Below are 13,825 nucleotides of genomic sequence, written 5' to 3'. Positions count from 1 at the left end.
AAATTTTAATTAGGACAAAGACCTGTGTGCAAGTGAACTACATCTTTGCATGCTTAAGGTTGCTGCAAGTTGGCAAAAAAAGTCATCCTGGAACCAGGCACTTAATAAGACAGAAAAACCCCTGCTCTTGGTGTGGAAGCGGTGATCTCTCTGCTGATCCCACTACTTCCACTAAGACCCAAAGGTCCTTCTCTACAGCATGCTGCTATGGGTCAGCCTTTTCTACTCAAGCTGTGGTTGTTTTCCTGCTCTGCTCGACAGCTCCCCCAAAGACCAGGGCACAAAGGAAAACGGTTTTATGCATGTCTTTAACAGCACAAGACACCACCAGCCAAAAGGCTGGCCATAACAGACATTTCCTGCACACTAAAAGGCAGTGATTTACCATGCAAGAAGTGTTATACCAGCCCTATATGTTGCATTTTTCTGCACAGAAAAAAAAACAGACATAACACCAGCAACAACTCTTTGCTTTGTGTCCTTGCAGAGAAGCAGGTCTCTGTACACGGTATGAATAAGGTCTGAATGATAGCAGTGAAACTAGAGCAGGGGTGTCCAACCAGAGGCCCAAGACTGCTAAGAATGAAGCCAAACACAAAATTGTAAAATTGCTTACAAAATGTTTTGGTTTTTTGTTTGGCGGGGGGGGTTGTAAAAATGCATTTACACTTGGCAAACGCATGCAGACAAAGAAAAATCTCCCACTCTTCACAATCGCACCTTATTCATGTCAACAGTTTGTGGCATCACCTATATTTGTGGGCAACAAGGATGAAACACACGAAGGGCAAAATTGGAGCCAAAATATCTGATGAGCACCTTACGAATTCATTGAAAATTGCTACTACAGCCATCAAACCAGATAATGATGCGGTTAGTTTATCAAAAAACGTTTCAAGTATTGCACTTGATTTATGTTGACACCTTCATTTCTTTGCAATATTTTTTATTGCAAAGAAATTTTATTAATCATATATTGGTACATTTTCTATATCGGTGATCATTAACTTGTGATCTGCCAATCTTTCTGCTCATCAGCTATCCTTATTAGTGTATTTTATGTGTGGCCCAAGACAAGTCCTCTTCTTCCAATAGAAAGTCAAAAGGTTGGGCACTCCTGTACTAGAGGGAGGATCTACAAACCTGTATATGTAATTCAACACTAGAAAGACAAACCTATTAGGCTAAAATGTAACTATTGCCCAAAACATTACCCTAACCACTACAATAATAACTCAAAATATATGAAAACACATTTCTTTCATTTGAAAAGAACCTGACATGATGAGAAAAATTTTTTTTTAAAATTTCTTTTTCAGGAGCAACAACGAAAAGGAAATTCTAAAAGAGAAATTCAAGCACAAGGTACTTGTGGAGCGGGTAGGGAGTTATTAAAGTTGGGAATGGTTTCAACCATTTTATCTAGGGGAAGGGACTATCTAGTGAGAGGAAGCATCCCATATCTCTACCAGCTGGAAATATTACATAGTAAAAAAAAAAAAAAAAAAAAAAAAAAAAAAGCGCGATAGCTAAACTTTAGCAAAACTTTATTTTAAAGTAAAAAACATTTTATACTCACCTGCTCTGTGCAAATGGCATTGCACAGAGCGTCCCAATCCTCCTTTCCTTGGGTCCCCCTCCGGCAATCTTGGCGCCTCCTCTTCTTCATGTGTCCCCATAGCAAGCTGCTTGTTATGGGGGCACACGGTGTCTGCTTGCTCCCGAGCTGCGTGTCTATGGAGCATGCTTCATAGACACACACAACGGGCATTAAATATATGATACAGTGCCGCGCTTTCTGTTATCAAAGTAAAGCCCCAACAAAGTGTTTAAAATAAACCAGAAAATATACATCAATAATTAAATAAGTCAAATCTAATTTCTGTCTTTAATCCATCTTGCTTCTAAATATCATTTACTTTTATTCTCCACCACTCTTGCTGTGCTTTAAATCTCTATTTTTAATACCTCTGCCCCTGGGTGTGCGCTCACCTGGAGCCCATAACCATACAGTAAATGTAAGATCAAAAAGCACTTTATTCCTTTTATAAATACAGAAACACATTCACTTTTTTCTGGTGCTCCAACACATCGTGTATAGTCAGTATTAGAACACACGTTATTGAGAACACCGCAACATCATCCAGCCAGGACCGGCATCATCATAAGGCGATTTAGGCAGCTGCCCTAGGGCGGACCGATGGGGTATGGGGGTTGGTGGTAAAATCTGAATCCCCAGTCCTCTGCCTGCTTCCACCTGCACCTGTGCGGATCGGCAAAATGATGTGATCCGAGCCCCAGAGACTGCTAAGCCCCGGCTGTGAATGGGGGGAGCGTGGCCGATCTAATATACATTTTACCTTGGCAGTGGCCTGGATGGAGATATGGTGAGCAGGAGTATGGGGAGCAGGCAGATCACCCTTCTCTTCCTTGACGGCCTGCTGACCTGGGCTGCAGGGGCCCAGAATGGTGCGCTGAGCTGTGCATGGATGAAGGGCCAACACCGGCCCAGCCTTGAGCAGGTCTAAGCATTCTGCTCCCCTCAGATTAGGGATCCTCTGTATCTTTCAGCACCTGCCACTGTAAGACCATCCCTCAGAGGAAAATCGGCTTAGGAGATCAAGTAAGGAGGAGAAAAGGGAATGTGGGGATGCTAAATAGCACTTCTACTGACCACCAATGTGTATGGGGGGGTTGCCACTATAGTTGAGAGTTATTATGGTGGCCACTGACACCGATACTTGGGGTTGTAATAGCAGTCACTGACCCCAATGCTGGGGGTAATTATTGCAGCCACTGACACCAATGCTGGGGGTAATTATGGTGGCCACTGACCCCGATGCTGGGGGTAATTATTGCAGCCACTGACCCCGATGCTGGGGGTAATTATTGCAGCCACTGACCCCGATGCTGGGGGTAATTATTGCAGCCACTGACCCCGATGCTGGGGGAAATTATTGCAGCCACTGACCCCGATGCTGGGGGATATTATGGTGGTCACTGACCCCGATGCTGGGGGATATTAGGGTGCTCACTGACATCAATGCTAGGCGTTATAGCCATTACTGCCACCAATGCAAGGGACTGTTATTGCTGCCACTGCCACCAGTGCTGGGGGCGGTTATGGCGGTCACTGATGCCAGTGCTGGGGGCGGTTATGGCGGTCACTGACGCCAGTGCAGGGGGCGGTTATGGCGGTCACTGACGCCAGTGCTGGGGGTTATAACTGCAGCCACTGAACCACTATAGCTTAATGGAGAACAAATGATGTAGATTGTGCATTTTGGAGTGGGGGTGGGAGGACATTTGGGAGGGGGGGAGACCCCAAAATGCACTTTCGCCTGTGTAGACAAACATCCTTGCACCTGCCCTCCATCCAGCTCCTCTCCTACGTGTTACGCCACTAGGTCACGCGGCTTCACCAGGGCTAAATACAACCAAGGAGACCATCTTTTCATTTAATTTGGTCCAACATCTTTTGCTTTTATAGGTGGCACTGAAAAAAGGGAAAAGTAGAGCATATCAGGGATCTCCATCTGTCCAGAGTTTGAGGAGTTGGAGATTGAGAGAACGATTGCTTTCCTAGCACAAATTAACAATAGGCCAAGTGGTCTATGTGATTTTCTGACAGTCAAGGGTTTCACCAGGTATAACAGACAGACCCCGGGATCCTGGATGATCGAGATGTTGGTCAAAGTAATAATATAATGCAAAACATGAATCCAATAGGCACTTGTTCTGCTAAATGTCAAAAAAGTGGATAAAGTCCACCACTGCAAAAGGACCTCTCCAGCTAGTGCTAGTGTAGTTGAAACTTCCCAGTTTTGCTTGTGTGAGATAACGATGTACGATTCTGAACTGCAGAAGTCTATCTCTGGCTGAAATTGATTGTTGGCATGGGTAAGCCCATATTCACCCCAGTCACCGCTGTTTAGACCCAGCACATCTTGTGAGCATTTTTCTCTACACTTGTTTAAAGCCAGAGGCTTTTGTAATGCCTTATTTGTATTGGCTTGAGTTTGAGGGGGCATGGCTTGGCAATGGTGGTGTGAGGCCACATTTCTGGTGAACTCTGCTAGGCATGGCCTCCTTACTTGCAGTAAACCATCTATATGGCTAATCTACCCATGCCGCTTCCCATGGAAGCACTTGTGTGTTCATTCCCAAGCCCCGCTGCTTCATCCATTGGCACAGACAGTGGGACTCTGCCCTGCCCCTGCTCCCCCATCACTGGCTTTGATTGACAACACTGGGAGCCAATGGCTCCTGTTGCCCCAGCAAAGCCAGCGAGACACAAGTGAGGATAAAGAAGAGCCGCAGGCTTGCACAGCATTGGATGTAATGAGGGCTCAGGTAAGTAAAATGGGCAGTGAGGGGGGATACTGATGCCTAAATATTTTTTACCTTTCACACAAGGAATGCATTAAGGTACAAAATGTTTAGGAGAGGATGAAAGAGCGCACAAACTTTGCGCATTACCTCAATAAATAGTGACTAATTTAATTTAGGAAATATACAAAGGTGACTGTAAAACAGGCATAAGTAAACTATATCCACACAGGGTTACAGGTAAATCCAAAGGGGGGGATAAAAACTAACGCGTTTGGATGGGTGCTCCCTTCATCAGAGCTGGGTTGAGTAGATAGAAACTTCAGTATGGCAGAGTTCCCATAGCAAGGAGACATTCAGCCACTGAGTGTCAGTATTTCAGCAGTTCAGCCTGTTTTGACTAAACAGGCTGAATTGCTAAATAATATTTCCTAAATTAAATAAAATTAGTCACTATTTATTGAGGTAATGTGCAAGGTTTGTGCGCTCTTTCTTTCATCCTCTTCTACAGTTTTATCAAGCTTTCCCAGCTTCATGATAGAGCTACACAACCTCTGATCACCAGCGGATGAACACGCTGCTTGTTACTAACGCCCGTTTGATCTGAGTCTTTGAGCGCAGGAGATAATGGATCTTTGGAGACAAAATGTTTAGGCTTTAGAAACACTTTAATATCTGTAAACTATGTAAGATATAAATGCTGAAAATTACATTTTTATGTTTATTCTTTGACAGTGATAATTACCTATCCACCAACCTGGATAAACCCTGGAATAGAACCTTTTCAAGAGATCTCTCTGGACCAAACATCTAAAGAATACAAAAACGTAAAAACAAATTTTTTGAAAACCTCAGGACATTCATATAATGATGTGAAGGTAGAGTATTAGGTTTTATTTTTATTATGCTGGAAAAAAAGCAAGTTTCATCAAATGACTTTAATTGCTGTGCAAGGGTTACAATTTGAAAGAAGGGTACGTGAAAATAATGCTTATCCTCTGTAAGCAATACGACTAAAAGGCATTATATGGCAGCTGTCCATGCTTGATCTGAAAATGATTGTTTTACATGCATCCAAGATGACAAAAAAAAACATTTTTCTTCATAGTTGAGCTTTCAAGAGGAACTGGAAGCCATTCCTGAAAAAAAAAGTCACCAGTTTTGCTTGTGGTCTCCCTACAGCTAATCTTCCCCTAATTACTTGCCATGCCTTGTTGTGCACTGTGTGGAGACAGCCATCTTGGTGTAGGCAGGGCTTTGCTTCCTCATGTCAAAGCTTCCAGCAAGAGAACAGGGAGCAGCACTGTAGTGACATCATCATTTGGAGTAAATCTTACTCCAGGCCATCAGTATATCAGGATTGATCAATTTTCTAATCTATATATACCATAGCTTGTAGACTCTATAACCTGCACAAAGATTAAATCATTTACACTGATCTGAAAATGATTAGTCTACATCTATCCATGGCAATTGAAAACATTTTTTGTTTTATAGCCGAGCTTTCAAGAGGAACTGAACACTGGAAGCAGCGCCCAGAAAAAATAGGCATCAGTTCTGCCTGTGGTCTCCCTGCAGCTAATCTTCCCCTCATTACTGATTTGCCATGCCTTGTTCTGCACTGTCTCTGTGTGGCCATCTTGGTGTAGGCAGGGCTTTGCTTCCTCGTGTTAGAGCTTCCAGAAAGAGAACAGGGAGCAGCACTGTAGTGACCTCATTTGGAGTAAATCTTATTCCAGGCCATCAGTACATCACGATTGATCAATTTTCAAATATACCATAGTTTGTAAACTCTAGAACTTGCACAAAGACTAGATAATATACACGGATTTAGGTTCTTTATACCAAAGAAATGTAGCAGAATTAATTGTGGCCTAAATTTATGAAGAAAGATTATTTGCAAAATGTTATAACCCAAACAAAGAAAGTTTTGCATGACTGAGTAATAGTGTTGCATGACTGAGTAATAGGCATTCAAAGTGTGAGAGTGCTGAAATCTGAAAACTGACCTGGGCAGGAAGGGGGTGAATGTGTCCGGGTATTGAGGTAAACCATTAGCAACCATGTTTTTGTATTGTTGAATTTATAGATAACCCGGATTCAGAACAAGAAACTGTGGCACAGTTTCTCACTAAACAAGAAGACAGTGGAACAAAACAATCCTGGACTGGAAAATATACGACACCTGTACCATGGTACAACTGTAGATAAGATCTGCAATATCAATCATGGAGGTTTCAACCGGATTTATTGTGGAAAAAATGGTAAGTATCCAGCCTCTCATGCTACATTCATGAGCCAGATTACACATTAGACAGAACCAGCAGTTGCATAAGACCCTGCAAAAAACTGGAGAGCATGGCACACTATGGGGTTGATGTACTATATGCAAATAAACAGTGCACTTTGCAAGTTCTTTGCTCCAGAGCTTAGTAAATGAGGTAAGGCTTCATATATCAAAGAATACCCAATCACATGCAAGGCAAATTTAAAAAAAAAAAAGTTTTGCTTGCACATGATTGGATGATTGAAGTCAGCAGAGCTTCCTCTCCATTTGCTAAGATCTGGTGCAACTGTACTTGCAAAGTGCACGGTCTGTTTGCCTTTAGGAAATCAAACCTTTGTGTTTCAACATTTTAAGAGCCTGACATCCCAGCAGTGCAGAATCTCAGAAAAGGAGTAGCATTTCTGTAATTGTTTTTTTTAACCCCTTACTTTAAAAAGAGATCCAATCATCAACATAAACAATTGCAGGTAAGGGCACCAAACAACTAAATATTTTAAATGCTTACTTGAGGTTTTTTTACTTGCAATGTGCCTTTTTGAACTTGCCAGAAATTCAGGCTACTCTAGAAAGAGTCAATTCCCTAGCACAGCCTCCTCCCTCTTTGCATGGCATAACCACCTTCTTTTCTTCTGTCTAATTACTCTCTGTGCTGGCCCATCTCCTCTACCCATCTCTTCATCACCCTATTTATCCTTTTATGTAGCAGCCTTCCTAACATTTAGTGACATCACGTGTATGCCCCTTCCCAGCCTTTATAGAACGAAAGTAGAACTGTAGCTTCTAATATCAGCACACTTTCCTGTCTAGGGTTCCAGTGGCGTCATCACCTAGGCTAGTTCTTCACTAGACTCCGAGTTTGCAGTGCCAGCATTGCAAGTAAGGGGAACCGGAAGTGAAGCCTTGTGGTTTCATAGCCAGTTTCCTACTGCGAATGCCTGAGTTGCATTGCGCCTTGTAATTGGTCCCTCAGTCTTCTAGAACCTGTGAAGTGTCCCAGAAGACTGCGGGGGAGAAGGCCGTGGTTGAACTGAGCCGGAAGTGTCAAAACCAGGTACCCACTCCCCCTCAAAAAATCCAAATGTGGCAGTGGAGGGTGCAAACAAGTGGAGCTTCCCCTTTTGGGGTGAGCTTCACTTTAAAGTGGTTGTAAACCCTTACATATACCCAGTGAAGTGACTGACCTCAGGTAATACACAGAGATTAAACTAATCCTTGTACACGAGTTGTACCTGTTTATCTGCAGTATTCTCTTCTCTACAGACATTCAAAGTGCTGAATTTATAAAGCTTGTCTAAGAGTTCAGAAAAAAGGGGGCAGAGATCTGAAATTACACACTGCAGAGCTTAGTGAGAACTCTGAGAGCTGATTGGAAGGAAGAGACTCGCCCCCTTTCACACAGCTTACAGGAACAGAGCTGAGGCTTTCAATCTGTTGGAGGTCCCTCCCCTGTCACCACTTTGCTCTTGGTGTCAGGAAAACCTGTGAGAAGCGATTCATGCTAATAGCAGAGGAACAAGGCAGCAGACAGAAATGACACTTGATATGTACACACTATAGAGGGATGACGTTTTGCTCATATTTCATGTCTGAGGTTTACAACCACTTTAAGCCTGCTCTGCCTCTCACCCTCTGTCTGCCTGGTGCTGAAAGCTATAGGGCATTGTGATAGGAACAACTGATGTATGGGGGACTTTGATGGGGGCAGTTGATGTAAGGGGGGGGGCAGTGCAATTACCTGTAAATGATTGGCCCTGGAAGCAGATAGTCTTCTCAAGTGTGAGAAGTGCAGCTCTCAATTTTGATGCACATTCTCCAATTTTCCTTCACCTCTTGCCTGTGATGACATTTTGGATCCCTGTTCAATTTTTGTACCAATGACAAAAGTCATATGGAGAAAATAGAAAACCCATGCAAACCTCTTTTTGTCTGCATCTGAGATCTCTAATATATTTAAAAAAATGGACATATTTATTTTCTTGCTGCTTAGCGTGTCAACAGTTGGGCGTTGTTTCCTATCTGTGGTCCCCAATTTTTCATCAACTCTTTATACCAGCCAGCATTCATACCTCGGGTCCAGAGCATGTCCCAGGATCCAGGCTTGACCACGAATGGGGCACCTCAAGGCAGGAGGACAGAAAAGATGAATTGCATTTAATAATGAGATTATTCAGGCATTAAAGAATTCAGAGCATTAATGGAAATGCTAAACACAAATGCACCAGACTGCCTATAGGGCAGTAGGGATACAGCCAACTGCTTATCCATGCAGGAGACTTAAAGTAGAACCAAAGGCAATACTTTATTGTTTGGACAGAGTAAGGGAGGGTTATAACCCCTGTCAGGATCATTTTCCTTCCGTGTCCCACAGGGGAGATTTCCCTTCACTGCCTGACCCATAGCCAAAACAAAGGAGAGAGAACCCCCCCCCCCCCCCTTAGTGTCCACATGGGAAGATTTCCCCTTGATTACTATTCTGGGGTAAAACTGAAAATTGGGGTTTTCTTTTATTTTCCTTTTCAATAGTATTCTTGCTAAATAGTGAGGATGAGCCTCCCTAGCGGGAGCCCAGAGAGGATGAACTCCCTAGCGGGAGCCCAGACGGTTCTTCCAATCCTTCTCCACTCTGTCCAAAAGTAAAAAAAAATGCCGTTTGTTATACTTTAAACCTTTTCAGTGTAAGCTAAATAAAAATATTGAACATAAGTAACTTTTCAGTTTAAACAATTGACATAGTCATTTAATTAGCATTGAAGAATGATCTGCCAAATGTTGCAGAGCCATAGCAATAGTGATAAGAATCCACAAACAAAGAAGAGTGGCAAGATAAAATACAATACAATGGTTACCCACTAATGTTAAGGCAAAAAAACAATGAGCATCAATCACGATGTTACATGGGATTGATGATGGAATTGGCTCTGATGTAAAGGTGAGAACATCGCCCAAGACATAGAGAGGTAAAGTCAATGCGCAGCTAATAATTATGAATGGGAGAAGGCAAAAGGGAACCGAGGGAAGAGGGAGAATGAGAAAAAAAAAGGGGGTTTAAATGAATATGTAAACCCAACATTTCATAGTCCTGCTATGCTATGTACTTGTATGAAAAAGTATCCTATTCTCTTTGTATTGCTTGCCTTATGTGACATCCCTGGTGTTCCTGTCAGTCCCTCTGCTTTCCAATGTTAAAAAAAAAAAAAAACAAACTAACCACACTAAGCATGAGAGCACAGTGTGCTCAGTTCTCTAGCTGTGCTGGAACTCAGCCTGCTATCCTCCAGTGATTAGGCTTCATGTACACCAGAAGCTGCTAAATTCGAGTTTAGGCGCTTTTTGGCATTTTTTTTTTTTGGCCAAAGCTCCTAAACTCAACTCCATAAAAGCCTATGGGATTTAATTACTAAAGCTGGTTCGCTCAGAATCTTGTGCACTTCTGCATGGAAACCAATCGGCTTCCAGGTTTTATTGCTAAAGCTTAATTGAACAAGCTGAGGTTAGAATCTGGCTACCATGCCCAGGTGAATGAGATTCTGAGTGAACCAGCTTTAGTAAATAAACCCCTATGTGTCCTTGTACACATAGGCTTTTAGCAGACTTTGAGTTGCCATGTTTAGGTGAGGTTAAACCTCCCCCTCCTGAACGGAAAGAATCGCGTTCAGGATAGGAACATTTTGACCACCGACCATGGGAAAACGAAAAACGTGGCAACTGCGGTATCAGGTTTTTTGCATCTCCCGGCGGCCGGCAGTCAGAGCAGGTTCATGTAGCCTTAGACTTCTGCTTACCCCCCCCCCCTCCTCCTTTCACAACCATTCATTAGGTAGTTCAATTTGCTGCTGTTTCTCCTCCCCCAGCTCTATGTGCCCTTTATGCAGCTGAGAACAGAGAGTATGTGATCACTTATTAAAAAAAAAATGAAATACTTCTTTTTTATATATATGTGATCACTTATTAAAAAAAAAATGAAATACTTCTTTTTTATATATATATATATATATATATATATATATATATATATATATATATATATATATATATATATATATATATATATATATATATATACACACACAAATTTTTATTTAATTTCTATTTTTAACTGACTTGGTCATTATACAAGTTGAGGGTTTACATGTACTTTAAAGCTGTGAATTTGCTAGGGTGATGGAACGTATGAGTTCTAATGCTATTTTTCATGTTTGGTATCTTGTCTTGCTGTATACCATTTTCTTAAAGTGTACCTATGATCAGAATGTAAAATCATATATTGATATCCCATATTGTATTCAATTATTTGCAGCCTTGAATTCCATGATACATAGTCACTATGCCCTGCTAATAGGCACTACTGTTGGCACATTTCACAGAGCCTGCCTTCTGAACTACAGAGGTGCTGAGAGGAGGAGTTTTAGGAGGCGGAGTCAGTGTCAGTACAGGGATCACTGCTTGCAGGCAGTAAGGTACCATGGGATATATAGTCCTTTGGAACTGAAATGAAAGCGAGAGCTGCTGCAAAGCATGCAGGGAATCCAGGAAAATGTTAAAGGGGTAGTGTAAGGGACCGCCCGGCGGTACCACTAGCACTCCACTGATCGGATGTTCCCAGCGCACGGAGTCTAAGCCCCAGAGTACTTGTTCACCAGGGCCCCTGATGGTGGGGATGGACTTGGAGTACCCCAGGACCAGGTCGTGACTACTGAGGACACCCGTCAGTGGTAGGAGTATTCGCCAGGGGTTCCCACGGGAGAGATCCAGGTATGAGGAGGTCTGGAGACCCCGTTGAGAGGGACGGATGGATGGATGGCTGGCTGAGCAGGAGCAGGGTCATACAAGCCGGGTTGGTAACTATGGGGACGGTGCGCTACAGAGCAGCGGGCAAAGAATAGTCGGGTCACACGCCAGGTCAGCTACAGCAGGTCAGATCCAATAGGGGGCATTCAGGAGAGAGGTCAGGCAAGCAAGGGTCAAGAACAGGAGAAAACAGCAAGGTCAGGGCACAATCCGGGTCAGCAACTTACTTTAAACAGGTTCACAGGTTCACAGGATACAAGAGACCAAAAGGCACTGAATGACAGCTCAGGGCCGTTTAAATATCCCGCCCTGCGCTGTCATTGGTGCCAGGCGCGCGCCCGTGGACACTACTGCGCATGCGCGAACCTGATTGCCGCGGTCGGCCAAGTCCCAGCGCTCGCGTACAGGGAGGTGTACTGCGCCGAGCCGCGCGGCGATCTCCGACAGGTAGCCAGGAAGAAGTCACTTTTCAGCAGATTCACAACAATTATTTGCTTAAGAGGACTGAATGCACTAAGACATGTTAAATCTATTGAATAATAAATTTCGGGTTACATACACTTATGTTTTTTCCCTAATCTCTCAGGTTCTGCTTGTGGCTATGGGACTTATTTTGCTGTTAAATCAGATTATTCCTGTGATGACAAATATTCAGCTCCAGACCAGAAAGGCTACAAGAGTGTTTACCAGGCTGCAGTAATCACTGGAAGATATTGTAAAGGAGACTCTTCCCTCCGGGAGCCGCCATATATCAATGCACAGACCAAAAATCAACGTTATGATTCTGTTGTGGACGACATGCAAAATATAACATATTTTGTTGTGTTTCATGATGACCATGCATATCCAGAATACCTGATTACTTTTAAACCCTAAGCAATGTTGATGATACAATGTCTATACTACTTATGATCAGCCAGAAATATGACATTGACCAGAACGCCAAGCAAACCTACAACAGCTGCAAGAAGAGACGTGTGGAAAAGTTGCTGTCCAATAGCATTTACTTTGTTTTTCTTGTGTTTTACTAAAGGAATCCTGCTGATTTTGTACTGAAGATTTGGACAGGAGGGGTTTACTGTTAATTTGCAATTTTTTAAGCCGAATCACTGAATATGCAACCTGTAAGCCAGCAATGACTACCTGCTAACATGACACATCTGAGAGTTTTTTTTAGGATGTGTAAGGGCTAATCCAAAAATAAATAGCTGATATAAAATTGATTAGAGATATTAACAGCTAATACTTTTTAAACCATGGGAATGGAAGTCAATGTGTTAAGGTTTAAAGTGTATCACTTGAGATTAGTGACAGAAACCAATTCTGTAGACCAGGCATGTCCAAAGTCCGGCCCGCGGGCCAATTGCGGCCCGTGTCCTGGACTGAAATGGCCCCACAGGTGAGCTACCCAAATATATAACCTACGGCCCCCGGTAGTGATTCCCTGAAAGCTACTGAGGACTCCAGCGATCTCTAGCTGCGCCACTTGACATCATCAGCTGGCGCAGGAAGGAGAGCCCAAATCTCGCGACGTCCGAGATCTCGTGAGATTTGGGCTTTCCTTCTCTGTGTGCCGGCTGATGACGTCAATTCCCGCTCGACAGATCCCTGGAGTCCTCAGTGGCGTTCGCAGAATCACTAGTGGAGGGCCGTAAGTTATATATTGGGCAGCTCATCTGTGGGGTCCGGAACGTGGGCCGAGGAATCCCAGGTGGTGCGCAGGGAATTACTACTGGGGCTACCATTTATCAATTTGGGCTATAATGGATTGGTGCTCAGGATCGCTTGACGTCATCAGACAGTGCAAGGAGAAACAAAGGCCAAATCTCGAGATCCTGCGAGATTTGGGCTTTCCTTCTCCCTGTGCTGGCTGATGACGTCAAGTCCAACGGCAAGAGAGTGCTGAGCCTCCACACAAAGCCACAAGGGCCACCATTAAGGCAGAATATTAAAAGAAGTAAAAAAAAACAGAGATTAAAGGCAGAGTGATTTAACACCTGTTTAGATTTGTCATCCAAGTCACAAAATGAAAAGTTTGCCGTTTTCAATAAACTTTTGCATAAAATAGTTCATTTGCATTTAATTTTAATGGTTCATCAGAATGTCGGGCCAAATGGTCGGCCCTCGCACATGTTCACTTCATCAAATCTGGCACTCTTCCAAAAAAGTTTGGACACCCCTGCTGTAGACTGTGCAGCTGCCTGAAACCTGATGACTTCTAGGCTGGTTAAAATTCAATCGTTCTTTATGAAGGCTTACTGTGCTCTAAGTGGTGTTAGCCCCAGTTCGCACTGGTGTGCTGTAATTGTGTCCATGTTTTACACCTGGTTCCCTTTGACTTCTATTAGACCATTTTTAAAGTGCATCAAAGATGGAGCATGCAGGATTTTCATGCACTTTCACGAAGTGTACAGTCTAATA

The 13,825-nt window shown here is 43.1% G+C and overlaps 1 protein-coding gene across 3 annotated transcripts in view; it reads left to right on the top strand.

Annotated features, from left to right (window-relative positions):
- The window catches only part of LOC149452457 (protein mono-ADP-ribosyltransferase PARP15-like), a 36,826-nt gene extending 23,355 nt beyond the window's left edge, over window positions 1–13,471 (top strand). For all 3 annotated transcript variants that reach the window (XM_089689353.1, XM_089689354.1, XM_089689355.1), the window contains exons 10-13: window positions 1,320–1,365; window positions 5,065–5,207; window positions 6,419–6,593; window positions 11,991–13,471. In XM_089689353.1, the coding sequence (XP_089545479.1) occupies window positions 1,320–1,365; window positions 5,065–5,207; window positions 6,419–6,593; window positions 11,991–12,280 (654 nt within the window). In that variant the 3' untranslated portion in view covers window positions 12,281–13,471. The remainder of the gene's footprint in view (window positions 1–1,319; window positions 1,366–5,064; window positions 5,208–6,418; window positions 6,594–11,990) is intronic.
- The last annotated feature ends 354 nt before the right edge of the window (window positions 13,472–13,825 follow it).

This window comes from Staurois parvus, unplaced genomic scaffold (assembly GCF_062004578.1).
Source record: "Staurois parvus isolate SC_StPar_1 unplaced genomic scaffold, SC_StPar_1.0 ptg000471l, whole genome shotgun sequence".
NCBI classification, from domain to species: domain Eukaryota; kingdom Metazoa; phylum Chordata; class Amphibia; order Anura; family Ranidae; genus Staurois; species Staurois parvus.
This window is presented reverse-complemented; position numbering and strand designations above follow the sequence as displayed.